Source organism: Ovis aries, chromosome 15, assembly GCF_016772045.2.
Source record: "Ovis aries strain OAR_USU_Benz2616 breed Rambouillet chromosome 15, ARS-UI_Ramb_v3.0, whole genome shotgun sequence".
Lineage (NCBI taxonomy): Eukaryota > Metazoa > Chordata > Mammalia > Artiodactyla > Bovidae > Ovis > Ovis aries.
Window position 1 is genome coordinate 63,509,103 of NC_056068.1, and position 26,514 is coordinate 63,535,616.

At 45.7% G+C, this 26,514-nt stretch overlaps 1 protein-coding gene across 2 annotated transcripts in view; it reads left to right on the plus strand.

Annotated features, from left to right (window-relative positions):
• Positions 1-4,214: 4,214 nt before the first annotated feature.
• NAT10 (N-acetyltransferase 10) overlaps positions 4,215-26,514 on the plus strand; it is a 39,352-nt gene continuing 17,052 nt past the window's right edge. For both annotated transcript variants that reach the window (XM_027979612.3, XM_027979613.3), the window contains exons 1-12: positions 4,215-4,369; positions 7,129-7,251; positions 7,593-7,684; positions 11,010-11,181; positions 12,561-12,683; positions 14,353-14,414; positions 15,823-15,937; positions 16,037-16,144; positions 18,874-19,007; positions 20,978-21,071; positions 21,190-21,288; positions 24,724-24,860. In XM_027979612.3, coding sequence (XP_027835413.1) covers positions 7,144-7,251; positions 7,593-7,684; positions 11,010-11,181; positions 12,561-12,683; positions 14,353-14,414; positions 15,823-15,937; positions 16,037-16,144; positions 18,874-19,007; positions 20,978-21,071; positions 21,190-21,288; positions 24,724-24,860 — 1,244 coding nt within the window. In that variant the 5' untranslated portion in view covers positions 4,215-4,369; positions 7,129-7,143. The remainder of the gene's footprint in view (positions 4,370-7,128; positions 7,252-7,592; positions 7,685-11,009; positions 11,182-12,560; positions 12,684-14,352; positions 14,415-15,822; positions 15,938-16,036; positions 16,145-18,873; positions 19,008-20,977; positions 21,072-21,189; positions 21,289-24,723; positions 24,861-26,514) is intronic.

The window sequence follows — 26,514 nt, forward strand, 5'->3', positions numbered from 1 at the left end:
GGAAGGGTTATCCGTTTACTTTTGCAAATAAGTATTTCTTCTGCTAGCACCTCCCCTTGTGTGCTTTAAATGACATCTGCCTGGGATGTACCACAACCATATGTTTGCTTTATTTTAAGCGGATAGATAAAATATTTGTGGTTTACTGGGTAATCCCTAGATGATGTGTGCTTACAATCTTTCTATATATAAAACTAACTTTGCTATCTGTGTAGAAAATAATTTCATGACATTTAAAATCAGAATTGAAATAAGTTCTTTATACAGTGATCTCTATGAATCAGTTCAGAGATGGGATGGGGGAGAAATGCTTTCTAGGTCTCAAACTTCTATGCGTTAGTGCAGATGTCATGAATGTGTAAAGGTGTTAGTAGTTTGATTATTTCTTATGTATGTTTTTAAAAGAATCGTTTGTTCTTTTTGAGATATTATACCTTTTTTTGGGCATTCTACCGTTGTAGTCTAAATCTAAAACTTATGCCTGAATTCAGACTATATTTTTTAAAGGAGCGCCTCTCTATGGGGCAGAGAACTTTTTAAAAAGTCCCATTAAGATCTGAGTCTTGGTACTAAGTGTTCTGTATAATTTGTGGATGCTTGATGCTTGTCCTCCCTGCAGGAGGCCTTGCGTGGGCAAATGCATATTCTAGCAGAGTTGAAGAGAGATGGTTGTCACATGTGGCACTGTGGCTTGGTATAGCAAGATGCCATGTATAAAGTACTTTCATTTAAATGCACAGTATCAATCATCTCATATGGATAATGAGACTTCTGTTTTAAAGCTTTAAGGTACAGTGTCATTGATTACCTTGGCTAGGGCAGTTTTATTTTCAGATCTTACTATCCCTAAAGAATATTATTGAAAGAGGTTTTCTGATCATCGTTATCTTCATATTAAAACAAAATCCATTAAGTATTTTTAATCAGCTAGCTTCTGCTGTTCTTTAACCTCCTATGTATATATATGACTCCGTGATGGGGGAGACGTCACTTAAGAGACATGAGAATGTGTATTTATTCTCAGAAGGTTAATTAACAGATGTTCTCTTAACAACCAGTTCATAAAATGTAGAAAGTAGTTGAATATTCACCTCCTAAGTGTCTTAGGAAATTTGTATTGTTCATTATATTTTCAATAATATATCTTAGGGGGAATGGGATACAGGTAAGCACAAAGTTAAAACCCATCATTTCATCTTTTAAGTTTCTGAATCTCATCCCATTTGAGTTCTTATTAAGCACTCTTTGAAGTTTTATTGACTGTAAGTTATATTAAAAAAATCAGTATTGCTCTTAAGCTTATTATCCCTTCTAAAGAGTTAATGGGGGGAGGGAAAACCCTCAGGAATATGAAAATAATTTGTTAAGGCTCATTCTATACCCTTTCCCATTTTGAATTCTGCAGAAGTACTGGAAAAGACTAGTGAATGTTTTAAATTACATTAGATTAAATCATATTAAAACCTGATAACCTTAATTGTCCTTGAGTGAAGTTTGCTTTAGTTGTTTATACCACTGAGCAAAGCTCTAAGTGAACAAGTGCTACTTGTGAGAAGAAAGGAAAAACCTTAAATTTCTGTTAGCCTCACCTTGTTAGACTACTACAATTCTTCTCAGTTGGGATCTTAATACCTTAAACAGCGGTTCTGAAGCCTAATCCAGTCTCATGCAGAAGACTGGCTCCTTGAGTATGTAAGTAGTGAAACCTGATTCAGTGAAGGCAGTTTTTACTGTTCTTTTAGTACTGGTTTTCTGTTAGTATTGTATTTAGATTAGGGAGTCACTGTATTAAGTCAGTACACCAAAGCTTCCTTCATTCAGCAAATTTGGGCCCTCTTTGCCAGGTCACCATTCCAAGCACTAAGCATTCCGTGGTGACAGAATCACTGGTTCCTGCCCTTATCAGTCTAATCAAAGACGTTGTGATGACACTAAAATACAGCAAAAGCCATGATGCAGCAACATGGTTGATGATGGATACTAAGGCTGTGATAGGATATGACCTAGTCAGAATGATCAGGAAAGACATTTTGATGTAAATAGTTCAGACCTGAAGCATGAGGAGGAGTAAACTGGTAAAGAACGGGAGAGAACTGCATGTCCAGATCCAATCTCCAGTGACTGAGAAACTGGCTAGAGTGAAATATAGGTTTTATAGAGCTAGAGAGGCTGAAGCAACAGGTAAGGACTACTAAGAACAGCTTTGTAGTTCTATTCTATGGTAAGTTTGTCTCTTGGGAGTTGGAAACTGGTAAGTTTTAAGCTGTGTGTATAGTGGTTGGGATTGGGGGAGGAGAGGATGGTGGGTCACCTAATAAAATTGCTATTTAATAACACTCAAGGCAGGGGATGTCCTGGCAGTCCAGTGGCAAAAGCAAAAACCACAGTGTTGAGAGCAAAATATTATGATGCAAGAGATGACTTGCTGTAGCCCGTGTAAGAAATGATTACAACAAAGGGCAGGGTGGTTGTGAATGGGTTCTACACATTTCTATCTAACTGGCCACTGCTCACTATCTTTTAGTGAGTTTTCCAGGACTTGGTTGCAGACTTCATCCCTAGCTAACATTCTTCCCTAGTTGATCTTAACCAATCCCATTACTGACTACAGTCATCATTTTAGTCACTCAGAGGTATTTCTAGGTCCCAAACTCCCTCAAACACACCCGAACTTCATGTCTTGATTTTGAATGCTTTGAGTATTTCAGATTTATCTGTTCATGAACGTATATCCAGTTGCTCAAGGCAAATACCTTGATATCATTGGTTTCCTTTCATACCTTGTGTCTATAGTCCTTAAGCAAATGCATATGATTCTACCTTAAAAATATATTCTAAGTCAGCACTTGTGACCACCACCACCACCACTATCAGAACAGGTAACAGCAGTAGCTTATGATGGTTCTGTTTCAACTCTTGCTCTCCTGTAGTACATTTTTCTTGCATAGCAGTCAGATTGAGCCTTAGAGGGCAAATCAGGTTTTGTCACTTACCTGTTACTCAGACTCCAGCAGTTTCCCTAGAAACCATGCCACACCTAGAATCCTAAATCTGGCCCATGTGCCTAATGTGTCAGGCCTGATTTCCTACTGTCTTCTCTCTTGCTTACTGTACTGTGGCCACACTGACTGCTTTGCTGAAACTTTAACCGTCCTGGAAACTTCATGTGTGGAAAGCTTTCCACTCAACTGTTAAAAAGAATGTTAAGGCTCATTCTTCTTAAGGTCTTTGCTCCAGGTAACCATTTCAGTCCTTCGATGCCTTCTATGTGTGTTAGTTTTTACTCACTGGATACTTTTTTCTGAACACCTTTTTCTTACTAGACTATTAAACTTCAAGAGGGATAGGAAAATTTTGATCACTATCTCCTCTAGCATATTGACATTTTGTTGAGGGAATTAGGAAATTATGGTTGTTGGACCTCATGGGTGGTGCTGATTACATTAGGTTTGTAACTACAAAATTACATTTTGATGTGACGAAGGTAGAAAGGGAAATTAGTTTGGCTGATACAGCCGTCAGAGAAAAGTTGAGCAGAACGTGTTTAATTCAACGTTCTGACCCCCAAATTCATGACTATGGCCTTTTAAGTCAACTGCTTGACAGTTCGCTTGGGGGTGGGGTAGAGGGAAGTAACCAAACAGCAGAACCTCAGAGCTGGTTTTCCTAAGAACTCCAGCATTTGACAGCCGGTATAGGCCTAAAGAACCTGCAAAGTACAGCGGCAATAATAGTGGGTAGAAAACGGAATCCCAGACAAATATCTACGAGGTCATGACTGAGGATGAGGAGGGTCAAGTGAGCTCAACGAGAAAGGTCCGCTGATTGAGTTTCCCTATCTTGTCACATTAAGACGTTATTTAAGAGGACTCAAAATTATGCGCACATCTTGGGAGCCAGTCATCTCGCATAACCAGGCTAAAACTCAAAACCTCGGCCTGTCTGGGACCCGAGCTAGCCCCACGCAGTGACAGGCCATGCGGGTGCGACCATCTACTTATTGTGCCCTCCGTAGCCGCGGTATCTTAACTCTGACCTGAAGAGGCAAACGACACCCAGCATCACCGCTACACCCCGCAGAGACTTAAACTGTACAGCCGCGGTTGCTACAGCTCCGCCCTGCGGGCTCTGACGTCATCACTCAGCGACGGGGTTGAAAAGGTCCCCTCTCGCCGTCGCCGCTCCCTTAGTGCGCCGGCGCACGCCCCGCCTTCAAGCCCGCGAGCGAGACGCGCGTCGCGGAGGGGTGATCTGTGAGATCTGGCGGCCAGGCATCCGCTAGGCTGCGCCCGCCTCTTCCGCAAAAGTCCGGTGTCCCCACGTGCTTCCGCTTTGCTGCTGGCTGGAGTCCGCCGGGCTCGGGGCGCAGGTATCCTTCACGGGATGGTTGGGGGCGGGTGCCGAGGTCGGTGTCGGCGTCCTTTTTGGGCCGGATGAGACTGGCTCCAGGACGAAGGCTTTGCATTAGTGCTGGTGCCCGACACATGCCGACTGCCGCTTCATCAGGACTGCCGCCTCATCTGGGTGCTCTTAGATGACAGGACCCTCTGCTAAGCGCTCTTGCGGGTTGCGTGACTTGATCGCTTCCCTCAAGGGGCTCTAGTTGGGGTGGAGTGGGGTGGGTTGAGTGGGTGCGTGACAACAGTTTCGGTTTCCGCGGAGCTTGTCCACAGTTTCTGATGGCAGCACCTGGCATTGAACAGAGACAATCTTATTTCATCCAGATCCTCCCAAGCTGGTAGCTTCATCACTGTGTTCATTCGTTTATACTCCGTATTCAGCAGGAACACTCAGGACTTTATTTTGTTTACCAGTGCACCTAGAATGATGCCTGGCGCATAGATAATATGATATTTGTTTGACTGATAGATGAATACTGAAAAATAACTATCTTTCTCTGCCATCAAGGCCTGCCTTATCCATTAAGCCTTCCTTGGCAACTGCAGCCCACAGTAGTCTCAGACTTTCACCTGTCTGTAACAATTAGTTTTACATCTAATTTTATCTGCCTTTAGGCAGATTATCCCTCATTTCTTTCTCTTAAATATTTTCTCTAAGGAAAATGAAAACTGTTTGAAGCCAGGACTTTATTTGGTACTACTTCAGGGACTCCCACAGTAACTAGAACAAAAAGCAATAATTGGTTGTTGGTTGATGTGGTGGGGTTTTTTGTGTGGTTGGCAACTGAGCTCACAAGCTGGTTGGTGAACTGGAAACAGTTCAGACCTTGAAATCAGGAGGGCACCTGAATGTGAATCATGTCTCCCATCATTTTTCTTCCTTGGTGGTATTTGAGTATTTATAATGGGTCCTTTCTTTATAAAATAAGAGCCATTGGTTGTGATATAGTGTTTTACAGTAAGAACTGCTAAAATCCATGTTTGGATTGAGAGTTTAGGAAGAAGGTACAGGGTTAAGTTTCAGTTAATGAGCTTTGTGTGTAGAATGCAGCTAACACTGGAGAGTCTAAGTAACATGTCATTTCTATTTTTAATTATAGAAACATAATTGATATTTCTGGTGTTTTTTGGTGTATCTATTATGATAATAATGCAGTGTTCTAGCATGAGTAAGTAAGTGAGTAAGTGAAGTCGCTCAGTCGTGTCCAACTCTTTGCAACTGCGTGGACTATAGCCCACCAGGCTCCTCCGTCCATGGGATTCTCCAGGCAAGAATACTGGAGTGGGTTGCCATTTCCTTCTTCTGGGGATCTTCCCAACCCAGGGATCAAACCCAGGTCTCCCATATTGCAGGCAGACGCTTTAACCTCTGAGCCATCAGGGAAGCCCTAGCATATGTAATCACAATAACTTTAATCACAGTAACTTGAAATCTCTTTGTACAGGCTTAGGTATAGTTTTCCTTCCCTTGAGGAAGCAATTGTACGCATTCCATCATAGTAATATTCATTGATTTCTTCTTTTGATCTTGTTAGTAATATATGTGAGTTAGAAAAAAAAACCCAAAACTCCCCAAAACAAAAGAACAAAATAAGAATCATCCATTATCTCACTGTCCATTAATAACTACATTTCAGTTTTTTTTAATGTGTATATAATGTATATACATATATACATATACATATCTTGCTGTGTTATCCTCTAATAAGCATCTATATCCATATCCTTAGATAAATCTTGAAAGTGATTTTGAACAAACATTTTTGAAAACTTCCTTATTTTCCCATGTTTATATCATAGGTTTTAATTCTTTTTTTTTTTTTTTTAACATTGTTTCTGATTTTTTAAAAACTCCTCCAGAGGGGTGTGAATTATAGCTTTCCATGCCTATGGGAACATTTTCTTCACCTTTCAAGCCTAAGTGAAGTGAAAGTTCCTCGGTTGTGTCCAACTCTTTGCCACCCCATGGACTACACAGTCCATGGAATTCTCTAGGTCAGAATACTGGAGTGGGTAGCCTTTCCCTTCTCCAGGGGATCTTCCCAACCCAGGGATCAAACTCAGGTTTCCTGCATTGCAGGTGGATTCTTTACCAGCTGAGCCACCAGGGAAGCCCAAGAATACTGGAGTGGGTAGCCTAACCTTTCTCCAGCAGATCCTCTTGACCCAGGAATCGAACCGGGGTATCCTGCATTGCAGGAGGATTCTTTACCTAATGAGCTATCAGGGAACCCCAAGGGGACATACCCTGGGTCAACTATTTGGTAATGTTTTTAAGCTAAATCTTAGATGGCTTATTATTAAGACTATCAAAACAGCTATTTCAAAATAGTGTTATCAAGATGTCCTTAGCATTGTGATTAAGATTAAAAGCATGAAAATATACAAAGGATACATAGCACAGTCACACAGTTCTTTTAATCTATACATTTCTTGAGGTATTTTTAGAAGTTCTGTTTCCTGAATTTTTCTTCCTTCATCTTTTTTTTTTTTCTGAGCCTCAGTCATGCTGTGATAGAGTCAGGTTACATGTTCGCAGTTACAAGCCTAAGTTTTCTCATATGAAAAATGAGGCTGATGTCTTCCCTAGGGAGCTGTTTGAGGGTTAAAAAAATACTTATAAATGTGCGTAGTTCAGCTCCTGTCCCATAGGAGGCAGCCAGCTAATGGTTTTCACCCAGAACCTGGATGTTCATGTCCAGTCGTGTTTCCTTTCCTTCTGTTTTAGTGATAATTTTTCACCATGCATCGGAAGAAAGTGGATAACCGAATCCGGATTCTCATTGAGAATGGGGTAGCTGAGCGGCAAAGGTCTCTTTTTGTTGTGGTTGGAGATCGAGGGAAGGATCAGGTAAGACCTGGTAAATGCTTCCTGACTTTGTGTCCTGTTCCAGAGAGTCAGCATGTTACGGACCATCTGGGGTTTTACACATAATGACATTAAGGTCTCTTTGGTTTTCTTTAAGTGAAATGCCTAGTGGGAACATTCCTTTATTTCTTGAAAGTGATGAATACTCAGTATTTAGAGTTATTAGCAGATAGGTTACCAGCTTTTGATACTGAGCACAAGAGTAAGTGTATGTGATCTGGTTTCTAGTCCCAGCCTGGGCGCTGCTTGCCTTGTAGTCTTGGGCCTGGCCATCCCAGAGGTCTCTCTTGTCCCTAAGAGTCTGTGGCTTTTTTCTTTGCCAGGTAGTCATACTCCATCACATGTTGTCCAAAGCAACTGTGAAAGCTAGGCCTTCGGTGCTATGGTGCTATAAGAAAGAGCTGGGCTTTAGCAGGTAAGTCGTGCCCCTTTGAGTGTCCCATCCCATTTCCCATCCCTGCTCCTTAGTTAAATGCCAGGAAATGATTCTTTGACCTAGGTTTTAAGGGATTGTTAGTAAAGGTGCTGTCTCTGAGGACACTTCCCAGTAGAGAAAATAATAGAACTGATGTTCATTCTTCATTCCTGACAATAAATTTCAAAATCTTTTCATGCTTTTTTATGTTCTCAGCCCAGTTCCTTGCTTTCTGCATGCCATTTTTCTTCCTAGTTGTCTCAGCTGATCGAGCTCATCTAATAATGCTGGTTCCACCTGATGCCTAATGCAGCAGCTTTTCTCTTCTTCTTATCAGAGCTCGTCTACTAGTGTGCTGTCCGACAATTGGCTGGTTCTTTTTTTTTTTTATTGTTGAACTTAAGACTTCTTATAGTAAATATGAGACCTCTAACACAAACCTACTTAGGCACAAATGGGATCTATTGAAGTACAGTTGACCCTTGAACAGTGTGGGTTTGAACTCCAGGACTCCACTTATATGTGGATGTGTTTCAGTAGTAAGCTCTACAGTACTCTGTGGTTGATTGAATTCTCTGATACAGAGGAGCTATGGTTATAGAGGGGCCGACTCTAAGTCATACATAGGTTAACCCCCAGGTTTCTCAAGGGTCAGCAGCATTTGGGTTAGCTCCTGAAGCCTGTGGGGGTGAGATTTCGGCTCTGCTTTGGGGGTGGTGTACAGCCGCAGTGCCGACACCCTGGCCCTTGCTCTGTCCCTCTTCTCGGTGTAATCCCTTGTGTCTGCTCTGTTCTTTCCCACCTTAGGACAGCTCTCTCCTTCTGTGGTCCCCATTGCAGAAATCACCCTTGAGGTTTACATGGTTTGGGTCCAACAACACAGAAATCCATCTTTCTCCCATATTCTTCTGGAAAGATATCCAGCCCTGGGCCAGAGGCAATGGGGTGGGCCACCTGGTAGGAGCCTGGCAGCTTACCTACGCCCGTATGTGGGGAGGAGTTTGGGGTGCGGGGTGCTGATCCTTGGCAGATGCCCCACTATAGCGCCACCTCAGAAACGCTCTCCTTTTACTCCGACCACCTTCCTAAGTGCTTCCCTCTCTCTGATCTCATCTTCCCCCAGAAGCCGTTCACCTGTGTGTTTCTGTCCTTGGGCCTCTTCCCCCTCCCTTGTCCCCAGATGTAAAGTTTGTCTCTGGGGTGAACTCCGAGGGTGCGTCTCCAGCCCCAGCTGCTCTCTGCTCCGGTGAATCCCCCTGCTCCCTCCTCCACTTGGGGTACCACTTCACCTCTCTGTACTCACCTGCTGAATTGCTCCCCTCGGGTGGCTCCTCTTTGTTCAGGGCCTGCAGGAAGCTTTTCCTAAGGCCCTCAGACTTAGCGCATGGCCCGGCTGCCCTCTTTAGCCCTTGTCTCTTTGTACAGTGCTTGGCACCTTACCTTCTCTCTCCCTCAAGATGTGATCACTTGCCCACTGGTAAGTGAATTCATTTAGCGAGGAGGCCTCTCCTGCTTATCTTTATATTTTCATATTTTGAAAGGATCTCCCATGTTTTACTAGGTGCTCAGTTACTATTTGTTGAGTGTATTGTTAACAGGCTCTAACATTTTAATTTTACTTGAGTACCAAAGGCTAAATTTGATTAGTTCTTATCCTTTGGTCTTTAAGAGACTTGATTCTGCTTAAAAGAAACTAGATTATGAATTACATAGTTTTGCCTTTAAAAACATTACAAAAGCTTTATTGTGAGAATATGACAAATACAGAAAAGTCACAAAGGTGAAAATAAAAAGCACCATATTTTCAATACTTGGGCATATTCTTCCATAATTGGGCAGGTAAGCATTTTCAATACAGATCGAGAATAAGGCCTGTTGTCTCTCAGCAGAATTGTAAGTTTCTGTTGCTCCGATTCTCACTGCTGTACGCTTGGTAAACGTCAGAATGGCAATTCAGGGTATTCTGGGCAGATTTGCCTTTCAACTTAACCCACCTGATCTCACTTTTACAAAGACCCCTCCTGTGCCTCTTGTAGCTCTCCCAGCCCTATCTGGGTGCGGCAGATCATCAGGTTAAAGCTGGTGGTAAGTCACGGGTTGAGGAGCTGGAGGCCCAGGGGGAAGGCCTTGGCCCTACTCTTCAGTTAGAAAACGGTGATGAAATTTTGGTCTGATGTACCCCTTGGTTCTGGAGTGTTCTTGTTCTCTGTTTTCCCTGAAAGAAAGAGTTGGGACTTCCCTGGCGGTCCAGAGGTTAAGACTTTGTCTTCCAGCGCAAGGGCTGCGGGTTCACAGCCTGTGGTCCAGGAGCTAGGATCCCATGTGCCTGGAGGCCAAAAAACCCAAAATGTAAAGCAGAAGCAGTATTGTAACCAATTCAGTAAAGACTTTAAAAACGGTCCACAGCAGAAAAAGTCTTAAAGAAGTTCACTGACACTTGGGTATTGAGATATGTTTAGGACAAGAGAGCAGAGAAGGTGATGGCACCCCACTCCTGTACTCTTGCCTGGAAAATCCCACGGACAGAGGAGCCTGGTGGGCTGCAGTCCATGGGGCCACTAAGAGTCAGACACGACTGAGAGACTTCACTTTCACTTTTCACTTTCATGCATTGGAGAAGGAAATGGCAACCCACTCCAGTGTTCTTGCCTGGAGAATCCCAGGGACGGGGGAGCCTGGTGGGCTGCCGTCTATGGGGTCACACAGAGTCAGACACGACTGAAGCGACTTAGCAGCAGCAGCAGAACAAGAGAGAAGTTCAGGGATGTCTGGGAGATGTCCAGATTCCATTCTAACCTGTGTATCCTCTGTCAGTGTTTTCTTAGATTAGAACTGCCCTTGAGGACTTGATCTAACCATCTGGAAAGGAAGTGGATGAATTCATTTAGGAAAAATGAATAAAGTAACCCACCATCATGATGCCTCTCCCAGGTTCTCTGGGAAGGAGTGCCATGAAATTGAAGCATTGGCTTGAGACTGAGATAATGAGCCCAGCAGGGTTTAGTTTCAAGATCTGGCTAAATGTGGGGTTTAGGGACTCCCATTACGCTTCTTGTTAAGTGAAGTATGAAAATGGCAGGGTTCACAAACAGACTTATACTATCTTCCTCTGAAGCCCTTTTCTTCTAATGCTTCTCCAGTTTTGTTTTGTTTTTGTTTTTTTTTTTAGCTTTAAAGCAAGGGAATTAGTCCTACAATTTCCAAGTTCCCTTCTAGCTCTGAAAGTCTTAAGTGGGTGATTGTTGAGTCTATTCCCTTCTCCCAACTCTAGCCTCTCCAGTTAACTGGCTCTCGTGGGATTGGGGGTGGGGTGGGGTGATTACAGTCATCGGAAGAAAAGAATGCGACAGCTGCAGAAAAAAATAAAGAACGGGACGCTGAACATAAAGCAAGATGACCCCTTTGAACTCTTCGTAGCTGCCACCAACATTCGCTACTGCTACTACAACGAGACCCACAAGATCCTGGGCAACACATTTGGCATGTGCGTTCTCCAGGTGGGTGACCTCCCCCAGCCCGCAGCTGGGGGCACAGCACTGAGGGGTGCTCGGGCTGCCTGGGTACCCACGAGAACAGGTGTACAGGGAGGAGAGAAGATGCGTGCGTATTCCCCTTCCCCCAGACTTTATCAGTGGAAGACTTGGCCATTTTCCCAAGGAACTTGATAACTCACCACCACGAAAAGAACATTTTCTATCTAAAGTAGCACTTGTCCAGAGATACCCAGACTGGTAGTGATGCTCCGTCGTACCTGGGTCTAACCAGCTTGATAGAACACGGAACTTTGCATGACCCTAGAACCCCAGACCTTGTTAGAACCAACTGAAGGCTTTTGTTTTATTAGAACTCACTGTCTTCTTAGAACTAACTGAAGACCAGACAGGAGTAGGACTTGTTTTAACTCACTGGGTACAGACCTGAGCACTCTTACATCCTGTCCAAAGTGCTTGACTGAATAACCAGCCCCCACAATCAACCTTCTAATTCTTAAAGTCCCCTCACTCCACTCCCCCCCCCCCCCCCCCCCCCCCCCCCCCCGCAGAAAACTATCTGGTGAGTTTCTTCACTGGCATGTATTTTCTCTTGCCTGGCAAGTTCATAGATCGTTTCACATTTTTGTTTTGAGCTCTGGTGGTCTTTGTTTTATTCTTTGATTCTTTGACACTTGTGATTTCATCGATTCCCCCCTTCTCCTGCCCCCGAAAGAAAACATCTTAAGCACAAATCTCCACATTTAAGCTCAGGTTCCCACTGTTTCATCATATATTTATTATATGCATGCACTGCTATAATTACATGTATTATAAAACATACCTTATAAAATATAAATTAAGAAACGAGATGGGAAATTCTGAATAGAAGTTCTGGTTTTTTCTTTCTGCAGTCCAGTGGGTTGTCCATGCATTGCTGGGTTACATCCCACCTTGGAGGCTAAGGAGAGCGTTTTGCTTGTTCTCACTCCATCACTGACTGCTAGGGAGTTGTTTCTGCTCACCAGTTACCAGATGCAGTGATGATGGCTTCATTAGGCAGTGGCTCCCCCATGTGGTACAGTAGAGTTTTGTCAGTTTCTGCCTATGAACACAGCAGAAAATGAATGTGAGATATTTCTGAAATTCATGTGAGAATCAGTGAAGACTGGAGAACTTCTTTCCAAATAAGATTTTATCAGGGATGATGGGAAACACTTTGACATATAAAACCAGAGACACCTGTTCTAAATAAGTCCTAAATAAGGACTGTGTATGGGGGTATTGGTGAGTTGGTAGGGGGTATCATCTTGAGTTTGTACTTTAAAGCCCTCTTTGCCTCCTGGTTAAGCTTCCCCACCATGCTCTTTGCATCATCAGCTAGTTCTAACGTCTCCTTCTTCCAGGATTTTGAAGCTTTGACTCCAAACTTGCTGGCCAGGACTGTAGAAACAGTGGAAGGTGGTGGGTTGGTGGTTATCCTCCTGCGGACCATGAACTCACTCAAGCAGTTGTACACAATGACCATGGTAAGTCCCTGTTTTTTTAAACTTGATTGTGGGGGTTCAAGTTAATCGGTGTTTTTCTACTTTCTTTTAAGAATTCTTACTGAGCAACTCCAGTGGACAGTCAGCATCATCTCTGGGCTGGGAGCTCTTTAACTGCAACTAAGGAAAAAGTGACTGCAGAGATGTCTTCTCTGGCCCTGGGTGTGCTGGGGAATGTGAATTGTGCCCTTGCTCTCAGGCATTTGCAAATACCACACCAGCGAGGTGCAGATAGGATGCAGCTATTGTGTAGTTAAATTTCTGAAGTAGTATTCCACAGAGAGCCACACCAGGGCCTGCAGTTGTGTACTACGGAAAGGGGACCATGTCCTGACGTCCTCCCCGCCCTCTCCCTAGTAGGTGATGAAGGAACACTGCCATTCCATTCCCAGGTTGGCAGAAACTTTGACTCCAAGTGGTGGGGGCGGGGTGGGGGGGATATTTTCTGCCCAAGTTGTGGACCTGGCTGTAAGTGAGGAAAATGTCCTCCTGGATGCACAGCTGGTCTGTGACTCATTGGCTCTGCCACGTGGGTGTTGTGTTCTGCGCGGCAGTTTTTGAATCATGTCCACGGCCACCTGCTCGGGAACTGTTAGGATTGGCCTCGGGATTTCGTGAGCTGCCTTCATCTGGTGAAATGGGCTTTCCTCAGATCTGGAGCCCGCTTCTTGTCGCCTCCCCCGACCACCACTTCTCCTCACCCCAGCTGCTCTGGCCTCAGAGGTCCTCAGATGTGCCCTCTCCCCTCAGCACACTCTCTCCTGAGGGCCTTCCCACTGGCTCTTCTCACGGGAGTGTCTGCTGGCTCACTTCCTCACTGCAGTCTAGTCCCTGCCCAGATACCACCTCCTCAGCGTGGCCCTCTCTCTCACCCCCTGTAGAATATGTGTTTCTCCCATCACTCCTCAGCCTGTTTTATTTGGCTTCAAAGCATGTTACAGACCTCTAAAGTCAGACATTACTTGCTTACCATCTGGCTTCCTGTGCCAGTCTCCAGACTTCATGGGAGCAGGGACCCAGTGTTCCTCCCTGGTATATCCTCACTCCTGGAAGAGTGCCTGGCCTTTACTAAGCCCTCCTTAAAATATCTGTGAACAAAGGTGTCTCTCTGTTCTCCCCCTGCTCTTACTTGGCCGCCTGCTTACCACCTCAGGGCCTTCCCTCACTACCCTGTGCAAGTAGTTCCCCTTCCCACGCCACCCCACTAGCTGTCCCTACACCCTGTTTTTCATCTGTGGCATTTGCCAAAATACCTACTTGTCTCCATCCAACCGTTTGATGATAAGCTTCATGAGAGTAGGGGTCACGCTTTACCAAACTCCAGTGTGTACCCCTCGTGTCTGGTGTTGGCATGTGCATTTTGTTGACCAAGTGAATATATTTTGAGATGCTAGATAAAATGTGGGAAAAGCTAAAGATGAAGTGAGGGGATGTTTGTTGTGATGAGAAACACTGCAGTTAGCATCTGATTCCAGCTCCAGCAAATCGCATTCAGCCAGGTTAGCACAGTAGGTTACGTAAGGGTAGATTTCGATTCTAGCAGCATCGCTGGTACCTCTTTTATCCCAGGGCTGCTTGCTGAAACTTCTTCACATCTGGACGCTGAGCCTCAGTGCCATTAGCCTCTACTAATAGATGTTGTCTCCTTTAGGATGTGCATTCAAGATACAGGACAGAGGCCCATCAGGATGTGGTGGGAAGATTTAACGAGAGGTCGGTCTGAGCATTTTCCACTTCCTCACCTGTGGGAGCCACGGGGGTTGGAGGTGGGGGGTGCGTTTTTGTCTTGGACACAGCTGAAAGCCATGCCCTGTCTGAGGGAAGGTGGTGCAGGAGCCTCAGACGGTGAGCTCCCCAATCACAGTGGCAGTCGCGCAGCTCACTGGAAGCGGTAGAGTGAGTGGAAAGCTGGGGCCTGGATTCTGCCTTGCTTCTGGTCCTCACCAAGTCGCTGTCCACTCTGGCTCTTCGCCTGCACAGCTGTCAGAGGGGTAATCTATCTGGATCCCTGTTTCCCCAGATGTGTTTCACAGAGCACTGCTGTTTAAGAGGGATCTTATAACAAAAGGGTTTTCTGGCCCACTATGTCTAGGAAATGGCTGATATAGTTTTTCCTTTCTGAAGAATCATGTGAGCCTGTTGTAGCCTCTGAAAAGTCTCACAGCACAAGGGACCCCAGTTTATTTGACCAGAGCCCCGTTTAGGGAATACCAGTTAGCAACTTTTGACAGCTTTAAGAAGGAAGAAGCCATGGCCCAGAGCGGTGGTTCTCAGCCTGAGCAGTCTTGCCCTTGGAAAGACTTGGCAGTATCTGGAGACACTTGGATAGTCAGGACCTGGCTGGGTAGGGCGGGGTGGGGGGTATTGGAAGGTATAGGCCAATGATGCTGCTAAAAAGCTGAAAAGGGGCCAGAAAGCACCACCACCACCCCCTAAGAAAAATGATCTGGTCCACAGCGTCAGAACTACTGCAGTTTAGGAATTGGCCTGGGGGAATTGTGGGGCCTGGTTTCAACCCCTCTGAAGCTGCTCAGTAGAAGGTGCGGGTCTGGAAGTCACCCGGTGCTCCCGGATGGGAGTGAAGCCCATGAAAATAGTGCAGGAGGCCCTTTTCTTGCAGCTGTGGGACAAACTTGGATTTTACAGCCAAACACATGTTTTTCTACACGCAGAAATGTTTGTGCACTATAGCTAAAGGGAGCTGTCCTCTCCACCCTTTTCTTTGTTTTTCCCTCCCTGTGACAGAAGGGTGTCCGTGTGTGTGTGTGTTTGCACCTGTGGTTGGTGAGAATACGTGGGGTGGCTTTGGGGTTTCCAGCTGAAGGAGACACCTAGTGCTAAAGGGTGAACCTGGGAGGATGTGGTAAGGGCCAGGGGACCCAGAGCTGAGGGGCTCTGCACAGAAAGAGCACTCATAATCAGTCTCTCAAGAGAACTCCCTGTAACAGGTCTCCTCTGCAAAGCATGTTCAGGTGCCTTGTAAGGGAGGCAGGAATCATCCAGCCCTGTTCCACAGATGATGCTTTAGAGACGTGGGCTGGATAATTTTCCTAAAGAAAAGCCCTTCCTTTTCGTGTTGACGTTGCCCCCAGCACCTCACGATGGTGGTTTTGCTCCTCAGGTTTATTCTTTCTCTGGCCTCGTGTAAGAAGTGTCTTGTCATCGATGACCAGCTCAACATCCTGCCCATCTCCTCCCACGCCGCCAGCATTGAGGCCCTGCCTCCCCAGACGCCGGTGAGCTGCCAGGGTCCGGGAATCTGGGGGAGGCTGTGTTTCCTGTGCTGACCCTCCGACGGCCATGGTGAACCTTCTCCTCCTCCTCCTCTCTGGTAGGATGAGAGTCTCGGTCCCTCTGATCTGGAGCTGAAGGAGCTGAAGGAGAGCTTGCAGGACACCCAGCCTGTGGGTGTGTTGGTGGACTGCTGCAAGACCCTCGACCAGGTGAGCATGTGTTTGGAACACCCCCCAATCCCTGTCTGAATCATACAGAGGGAAAAGATAGCGAGGAGAAAACAACAGAAGCCAAGTTAGGATGAGGCTTGGCTCCTCTGTGGGGCAGGGGCCTTTTCTGTTGCTTACACTTGGCCGCACAGCATAGCATAGAAATCTGGGATTACCCCCGCCTCCTCCCCCTTGTTTGTAGCTGTTGTTCAGGAAGCTGAGGTCGGGAGGAGATGGGTTACGTTTAAAGAGGAACCCCTCCAGCACAGGCTGATGGACCTGCATCCTTTCATTCTCACTGAGTTTTGATGATATAAGGTTTTTGCTTATGCCTTGTTCTTAAGTGAGGAGAGCTGGAGGCACCTAGTACTCAGCCCCGCTCCAGTGTGAGTGCTGAGGAGGGCCCTGTGATGAGGGTACCCGGTCCACCTGGTCTCTAGGAGGCTGGGAGGGAGCTTCCAGGATGCATTTCTGTGCTCCCGCAAGTGACCAGGGCTGGTAAACCTGGCTTCTCCGGTGGTTCTTGGATGGTGATGGGAGCTGAATAGACACGGCCCAGAGACCTGCAAGCTGTCAGGTGTGTTCAGAGTTCTGATCCAGCCTGAGCAGACAAGCAGCACAGGCCTGTCAGCACAGCTGCAGTGACGCCGCCCACTTGGGGCTGAATCCCAACGGGCTGGTTTCCCTTTTCTTTCTGGAAATAGAATCACCAGCTATGCAGTGCTCTCTGCGGCCCAGGCTGCAGGCTCCAGGTTGCTTTGCAGCTACTTCCTGGTACCTTCTTTATCATCAGAGAGGGGGAGTGAGAGAGATGATGGGGAGAGGGCAGAAGTGACCACGACTGGCAGCGCCCCTCCCGGCTCCTGGCGCCCCCGCCCTCCGTGCTGCTCTTCATGTCTCCCCATGGGCACTTTCTATGTTCACGGCTGGGCAGTGACACTTAGGCCCAGGCAGAAGGAAGGGGAGGGCCTTGAGGAAGCCAGAGCAGATCCAGGTCCTACTCACCTTAACCTGGCCTTTGCTGAACCCTGTATCATATCCTTTTCTTGTTTGCTCTAGAGGAGAGAAGTGAAACACTCTGATAAAGGGTGTTAAATTTGGACTGAAAAATGAACTCTAAAATAATATTCTAAAATAAATGAAAAATCAGTCCAAAAAAGCAGAGTAATTTACAAACAAAATAGATAGCCAGTAATTATATTGATTTGAAAAAGGTGCCTGCTTTCTCTCATAACTGAAGTAACACAATTTGAAACAATGATCCTAAGTTCCCATTTCAGGTTGGTCAAGACGTACAAGTTTAGCAGTACCCAGTGTTGGCAAGTGTGGGGAGAGAGCAGATTAGCCAAGATGGTGGTCATCAGACCCTTTTGTTCCACAGCCTCTCGCTCTCGCCCCACGTTTTGTAAATACATGGTTATGTAACAGCTGAGCTCAATCCCAGCACTGCACATGCGTGTCATGGTGTATCTGCTTGGCCACAGGCCACTTTTGCTCTGTAAACATACATTAGCTTGGAGAACACAATGGCAGCCCACTCCACTACTCTTGCCTGGAAAATCCCATGGGCAGAGGAGCCTGGTAGGCTATAGTCCATGGATTCGCTAAGAGCCGGACACGACTGAGTGACTTCAGTTTGACTTTTTATATTCATGCATTGGAGAAGGAAATGGCAAGCCATTCCAGTGTTCTTGCCTGGAGAATCCCAGGGACGGGGAGCCTGGTGGGCTGTCGTCTATGCGGTCGCACAGAGTCAGACACGACTGACGCGACTTAGCAGCAGCAGCATACATAAGCTCCGCGTGAAAAGCCTTTGCCACTCCGTTGCGTCTGCCTTATGGCTGTCTTATGGCTGTGTCCACTGGGGCAACCATGAGAGGAGAGTGCTACAGCTGCTACAGCTACAGCTGCTGGGCCAGTCAGAAGAGAATAAACCTATCTGCAGTTCCTGTGACTCCTTGAGCTTTCATCCAGCTTCCCTGCTCACACGTTGCCTACCGTGGGTTCAGCGCACAGTGTGAACGGTGAGACAGTTGGCAGGATTATACAGCAAGACAGCAAGGCTGCAGAAAAGAAGGCCTTTCGTACATGGGTGGGGCTTCCATAACTTGGCATGACACCCATTTTAATGCACACGTCCTCTAACTTAGCAGCTCTTCTCCTGGAAATTTATCCTGGAAATAATGCCCACTGCTGTATCTGTAAAAATGGTGGCAGGACGCAGTGGTGGCTTCGACCAGAGCAGTGGAGGAAGAGGATAGTGAGGAATGTGGGATTTTCATGTTTTGAAGGACAGGGTTTGTTGATGAATCGGGCATGAGGAGAAAATGGAGGCGATTTCTGGCCTGAACAGTTGGGCACTAGCTGAGCTGGGGAGGATGGTATGTGGAGGAGGACTGGGGAGACATTAGGTGTTGAGCGTGAGACGGGTAGTAGACGTAGAGGGTGCATTTGGGTGTGTGGAAGAGTCTGGTGTTGGGGAAGAGGTCTGGATGGAGATGTGAACTGGGGGGATTGTCAGCATCTGGTTGGTGTTCAAAGCCTGGAGACTGAGAGGAGATGATCACGGGAGTAAGAGTCTAGGTGCTGGCTGGTGAGAGCAGCCCCCTGTCCCCTGCTCCCCTCAACTCCAGTTTAGCCTCAGCATCAGCCTGGCTTTGTGGTGATGGTAGTACGTGGCTGGACCTCGGCCTTTTTCACAGCTCACCCAATGTATTCTCTTTCCACAGGCCAAAGCTGTCTTGAAATTCATTGAGGGGATCTCGGAAAAGACCCTGAGGAGTACTGTTGCGCTCACGGCTGCCCGAGGAAGGGGGAAGTCTGCAGCCCTGGGACTGGCTATTGCTGGGGCGGTGGCTTTCGGGTAAGGGGATCCCGGGCTTCAGGCACCCTGAGATCTGCGGGAGCCGTGTGCAGGACAAGGGGTCAGGGGGCTGCTCCTGGTGTAAGTGAGCTCCTGAGTGATTTCTCTGGATCCTGGGCACCTGTCTAGAGAGAGCAGGTGTCCCTGGGGGCTCAGTGGTAAAGAATCCACTTGCCAGCGCAGGAGTAGCAGGTTCAATCCCTGGGTTGGGAAGAGCCCCTGGAGAAGGAAATGACAACCCACTCCAGTGTTCTTAGCCTGGCGGGCTACAGTCCATGGGGTCACAAAAGAGTTGGATACAACTTAGTGATTTGTTCAGTCGCTAAGTTGTGTCCAGCTCTTTGCGACCCCATGGACTGCAGCATGCCAGGCTTCCCTGTCCTTTACAACCTCCCAGAGTTTGTTCACACTCATGTCCATTGGGTTGATGATGCCATCCAACCATCTCATCCTCTGTTTCCACCCCCTTCTCCTCCTGCCCTCAATCTTTCCCTCAGTCCTTCCCAGCGTCAACTTAGTGACTAAACAGCAACAGCTAGAAAGAGCAATGCTGTTATCCCCAGATCCCAAAGGTACATGTATGTGTGTCCTGGCACACAGATACCAGGGCCTTTGTGATAACTATGTAGAGCTGAACAAACACACAAGAGAGAGTAATGGTGGTAAGGAACTTCAAAGCTCTCAGGAAATGAGCCTGTGTATGACCAGCTTTGCTGACCGAGAAAAATGCAGGTTTGTCATTGTAATGATTTGATCAATAGAAAATCTTGTTTGCATTGAGGAGCTGCCTTTGAGTGTGACGTCACTTGCCATTCTTTTGTCCTGGACAGAAGATTTATGCAGCTGTCGGGAGAGCATGTGCTTACAGTTTCGCAGATACAAATAATGGACTGTAGGATTTACCGTGTCCGATATGCGTGATCTTCCTTGGTGCTCCTGAGAGCAACGTTAGTGTTTCATAGATGATAAACCCAGGCTCAGGGAGTTTCAGTGACTCACCCAAGGTCCCCCCAAGTCAGTGCTGGTTGTGCTGGGACTGAACTCAGCTCCTGACTTTGTTACTCTGGCTGCTCTAGTGGCACCACTTGGCCCTCTGCCTTTAGTATCCTTTATACTGAACAAGCATCCCTCAGAGGCTCACTGTGGCCTTTGCCTGCTCACAATGGAGCACTTGGGCTTCATGATTTGAAAACGTCTCAGCATAGCTAGTGATGAGAATGAAACCCTCTCTGGGCCAGGGGTACAGGACTGGGGAGCCGTGTGCCGTCTCTGACACTGAGAGAGCGGTCCCCAGAGCACCCTCTTGTGGTTTAGTCGCTAAGTTGTGTCTGACTCACTAAGTTGTATGCCACCTCATGGACTGCAGCACACAAGGCTCCTCTGTCCTCCCGTCTCCTGGAGTTTGCTCAAATTCATGTCCATTGAGTCGGTGATTCTCTCTAACCATCTCATCCTCTGCCGCCCTCTTTTTCCTTTCGCCTTCAATCTTTCCCCAACATCAGGGTCTCTTCCAGTGAGTCAGCTCTTCGCATCAGGTGGCCAAAATATTGGAGCTTCAGCATCAGTCCTTCTCATGCGTATTCAGGGTTGATTTCCTTTAGGACTGACGGGTTGGATCTCCTTGCAGTCCAGGGGACTCTCAGGAGTCTTTTCCAGGACCACAGTTTGAAAGCCTTGTGCCCTCAGTAGTGTGCTTTCATGGATGCTGGTAGCTAATTGCTGGGGCGGACTCCCTTCAAATTGGCAACTTGTTTTCATTAGTTTGAGAGCAAAAATACCCTCAGGTCTGGAGCTGTTTTACTGTTCCTCCTCAAAATGTGTGTCCTTATTTTTTTATCCCCCACCACTGTCTCTTGTTATCACCTGTGTAACAGGGGCAAACAAAAATATTTTCTTTTTTAAATTCTCTTAACATTTCTTCAATTTCCTAATTATTTAAAAGCAAAAAAAGTCCTCCTTTTGTTCAACAGGTACTCCAATATCTTTGTTACCTCCCCGAGCCCGGATAACCTCCACACTCTGTTTGAATTTGTGTTTAAAGGATTTGATGCTCTGCAGTATCAGGTAGGAAGTTAGGATAAGAGCTTATTTTGATTCCGTGCTGAGTATAAATACAGGTGAAGTCTGTAGAATGCAAACTTGTTTCTGATGTTTGGTATTGGTTTGGCTCTTTCCCCGTCAGGAGCATCTGGATTACGAGATCATTCAGTCTCTAAATCCTGAATTTAACAAAGCAGTGATTAGAGTGAACGTGTTCCGGGAACACAGGCAGACCATTCAGGTGAGGCTTGTTCCAAATCCTGCCACGTGGGGCCAGCGTCCTGCTGTGTATAAATGTTCTAAGATGTCTCCTTTTATAGCTGTTTTATGTGATGTGTAATTGCGTATCTTTTAGACAGCGTTGTTGCTTTATGGTAAACCTGTTCCATATTTTCAGCCTCTTCTAAAGAAAAACATTCAAGCGAACTAACAAATATATGTACACCAGATTGAAAAGTTGTAGTTTTGTCCCTTGAAAACTGAGTGAGTATGCTAATCAACTAAGAGAAATGGAATCATTTTCTTTGACATCACTTCTAATTCTGCTTAGTTACAGCAGGTTTTGAAACGATGCATCCTATAGCTAGAACAATAACCTTAGCATTTGAAAGAAGAAAAGGTCTTTGTGAGATGTACTCTGAATCTTTGTGGTTTAGCCAGTGGCCTACTTTCCTTTTTAAACAGTGTTTCCCCGAAAGCTCTATAAATCTCCTGTGCTTTGTAAGCCTGAATGGTCTGTACTTGTCCAAAGGCTACAATTTTGTTAAATCATGACAGGCTTGCAGAAGGGATGGGGCCCCATGGGCTCCTAATGGAGTAGGTCTATTGAGTATTTTTTGGAGCTGGGCTGGGGTGGGAAGTGGGCCAGGTAAATGTGGCAGGTTACACCCTTGACCTTTGTGTATATGTCTGTCAAGGAGGTATACCTTTCATCAAAGATCTAGGCTATAAATAATGTTAAGTGCTCATGCCTTTTCCCTCAAGGACTGTAATTTTTTTTCTTGCTGAGTCTCTAGACTGTTCTTTCTGTAATTTCTTCCTACTTTGTCTGGTTCTCTCAGCTTCAAGGAGGAAAGGCTAACGTTGGGGTGAGGGGCAGGCTGCAGGCAGTGAGAATACAGAGGTTTGTGGAAACTTAAGAGAAATACACAAACCAAAGAAGGGAAGCCTTTCCCTGAAATGCCTGGCTTAGCCCTCGCTGCTCCTGGGGTCTGTCTTCAGAGATCCTCTCGTATTACCAGAGTGGTTTTGTCTCCAGGCTGGAGTTGAAGTACAGAAGAGGTGACCTGACTTTATGAGGCTACATTTATGTCCCTTTGAGGCCTCTTCTTGTTGGAAATTGAGATATAGAAGAATATTAGGTCTAAAGTCAGCTCCGCCTCTCCAGGGTCTGCTGCTTTTATGAGGTGCTTGTTTAGCTCTTCTCTGTAAAAATCCAAGACATGGGGCCCCATTGAGGGCGTGTATCCTACTGTTGGAAATGAGTGGGGTCTGTGCCTCTTTGATCCCTCAACTTCTTGCAAAATAGTTACAAAATCTTCCTTGTAATGAAATACTTCAAACTACAGAAAAGCACAGAGACCAATGTAACATAATACTGAGGTGCGCAGCACTCAAGCCTAAGAAATGCTGGCATTTTGCTGCTTGCTGTGTTTGTTTCATATCTTAAAAGCCATTTATATTTTTGTTTTAAAGATCTAAAACCTCAGTGTGGAAGTCCCTCTTGTACCCTTCCCCATCCGTGCCCTTCTGTCACTCCATTTAGATAACTCTGAGATTGTGTATCTCCTTTCAATTCATGTGTTTATATTTCCCTACATAATTATGTATCCATAAATGGTAGCATACCGTACTTGTCCTTTTTCAGCTTGCCTTTTTTTCACTCAACATTTGTTTTCGGATTTGTCCAGATTGAAGCTTGAGATCTGATTTTTAAGCACTATGTGAGTACATTACAGTTTATATGTGTCTAGAATTGGAATTGTTGGGTTTTAGAATATGCATAGATTTCCATCTTTCTCGGATTTTGCCAAATTCTCCTTTCAAGTGTTTGTGCAGAATTACCTTCACCCCAGCACTTTTTTGAGTTCTTGTTTCCCCATGTCCTCACAAACAGTGGTATTTTACTGCTAATTAAATTTTGTCCTCATGCATAGGAAGTGGGATCTCCTTGTCTTCAGTTCAGTTCAGTTCAGTTGCTCAGTCGTGTCCGACTCTTTGCAACCCCATGAATCGCAGCACGCCAGGCCATCCAGCCATCTCGTCCTTGGTCATCCCCTTCTCCTCCTGCCCCCAATCCCTCCCAGCATCAGAGACTTTTCCAGTGAGTCAACTCTTCGCATGAGGTGGCCAAAGTACTGGAGCTTCAGCTTTAGCATTGCTCCTTCCAAAGAAATCCCAGGGTTGATCTCCTTCAGAATGGACTGGTTGGATCTCCTTGCAGTCCAAGGGACTCTCAAGAGTCTTCTCCAACACCACAGTTCAAACACATCAATTCTTTGGCGCTCAGCCTTCTTCACAGTCCAACTCTCACATCCATACATGACCACTGGAAAAACCATAGCCTTGACTAGACGGACCTTAGTCAGCAAAGTAATGTCTCTGCTTTTGAATATACTATCTAGGTTGGTCATAACTTTTCTTCCAAGGAGTAAGTGTCTTTTAATTTCATGGCTGCAGTCACCATCTGCAGTGATTTTGGAGCCCCCCAAAATAAAGTCTGACACTGTTTCTACTGTTTCCCCATCTATTTCCCATGAAGTGATGGGACTAGACGCCATGATCTTCGTTTTCTGAATGTTGAGCTTTAAGCCAGCTTTTTCACTCTCCTCTTTCACTTTCATCAAGAGGCTTTTCAGTTCCTCTTCACTTTCTGCCATAAGGGTGGTGTCATTGTGCTAATTACTAGTGAGGTTGAATACTGTTGTTGATGTTAATTAGCTCTTCAGGTTTCCTCTCCTATAAAATGCCTCTTCATGGTCTTTTCCAAACTTGAAAGAAGCAGGAACCCCTGCAGGAACTAAAGAGGTTGTTGATGTGTGTAAGGGAGCCAAGTTCATGGCGAGTTTGTGACAGGCTAATAATACAAATGTGTGAGCACTAGGAAGACTGTGAGTCTTAGAAGTGTCCCCACCAGTGCAGGAAGAATGGGGCTTAGTAGTGACAGTGTCACAGCAGGGCACACAGTACATGGCGTGTCGGAGACGCCTGGGAAACCTGAAGTCTTCCGCTTCAGCCATCGCTGGGGCCAAGCTTGCCTCTGGCCCACAGGTTAGAGTGAGGCTGGGGGAAGCATGAGAAAGAGGGGAGAGAAAGGAAATGGAGGCATCACCTGTCACTCGCCAGGTCCTAGGCAGAGCATTGGTGCAGACTTACTTAATTTTACCTAATTTACCTAATTTTTTTCTCAAGCAGCCATCAGTATTTCCTCCATTTTCTGGCGAGGAATCTGAGGCTCTGCAAGGAAGGGCCGCACAGTCAGTGGTTGAACTGTTAGGCCCCAGGCGTCTAACTCTAAGCTGTCCCTGCTTTGTCCTAACCAGGAAAGGAAGAATGAGAGAAAGAAGACAGAAGACGGGGGAGAGGGGAAGGAGAGGGCCTTTATGGTGACTCACCAGCGATTGCAGCCATGGTGTCAGGCGGCCAAGCTAACGATGTGCATTTTCCCTTCCTGCAGTACATACATCCAGCAGATGCTGTGAAACTGGGCCAGGCTGAGCTCGTTGTGATTGATGAAGCTGCTGCCATCCCCCTTCCCCTGGTGAAGAGTCTTCTGGGCCCCTACCTTGTTTTCATGGCATCCACCATCAATGGGTGAGCACCGGGGGGCAGGACTTGTTGCCCCCTTTACAGGGTATTGCCAGTTAGGTGGGATTTAGTGAACATGACCTGGGGCTGGGTGGATAGGGCTGATTCCTAAAGTTTGAGCCTTTGGGCCTGCTTCACTCTCTCATCAGCCTTCTCCTTTACCCTTTCATAGTAAACTACAGCTCCCTCTGGTGTGAGCTATAGCCCACCAGAACAGGCAACACCAGACTGAGGAATTTCATTACCCAGTTGATGAATGTCTCCTGTCTAGGTCTGACCAGGTTCTAGGGAGCACATAAATGGCAATACCAATGTCTTGGGCTTCCTAGGTGCCGCTAGTGGTAAAGAACCTGCCTGCCAGTGCAGGAGATATAAGAGACTTAGGTTCGATCCCTGGGTTGGGAAGATTCCCTGGAGGAGGGCATGGCAACCCACTCTAGTCTTCTTGCCTGGAGAATCCCATGGACAGGGGAGCCTGGTGGGCTGCGGTCCATAGGGACACAAAGAGTCAGACATGACCAAAGCGGCTTAGCACACACAATGCACAATGTCTTATCCCCTAGAATTATGTGAAAATGTAGTATTAAGTAACTAATTATCATAAGAAAGCAGCTTTTTCAAAATTTTGAAATATTTAGTTGTTTGCTGTGGAAAAGTGAGAAAGGGAAGGTAAGCAAAAAGAAATCTAGCGATCTGACTCTCTAGAGATAGCTTGTTAGAATTTTGGTGTACATTTATTTTACTTTTTCATTTTGAATAAGAACGTAAACATCGTTTCCATAATGTTTTGCATTTGCTTTTTCATGTAAAAATATACTGGTAATTCCTTGGTGGTTCAGTGGTTAGGAATCTGAACTTCCTCCGCTGGTGGCCTGGGTTTGATCCCTGGTCAAGGAGCCAAGATCCCACAAACTACGTGGTGTGGCCAGAAAAAAAAAAAAAAAGAATATACTGTGAAATCTGCCCAGGTCAATGTATACTTGCCTTCATTGTTGATTTCTATATGGAAGTCACATTTTGAAGAAATAGTTCTATATTTTAGATTTATTATTTGACTGCTTTACTTACACTGAAAATAGTTAAGTAAGATGGATTTTACTTTTTCTGGTAACATCTTTATTGAGATATTATTCACCCACTATACAATTTACTCATTATATTCATAGAGTTGTGCAGCCATCACGACAATTTAGAACATTTTCATTTTCCTGGAAAGAATCCCCATACCCTTTAATTATCATCCTCCAATTCCTTCCTTTTCCTCAGTTCTAGGGAATCACTGCTCAGTTTTCTGTATGTATGGATTTGCCTAGTCCGACTCTTGATATAAGTGGAATCTTTGAATATGTGGTCTTTTGTGACTGGCTTCTTTCACTAACCATAATGTTTGCAAGGTTCTTCCATGTAGCTTATATCAGTACTTCATTCCTTTTCTTGGCCAAATAATACTCTGGTGTGTGTTTATGCACATCTTGTCTTTCCGTTCGTCTGTTGACGATCATTTATTTCTCCTTCGGCTAGTACAGCGCTGCTGTGAACATTTATGTTTTTGTGTAGACACGTTTTCTGTTCTCTTGCGGGTATACCTAGAAGTCAAACTAGTGGGTCAAATGGTAACTTTCTAACTGAAGAACTGCCAGATTGTTTTCCAAAGCAACAA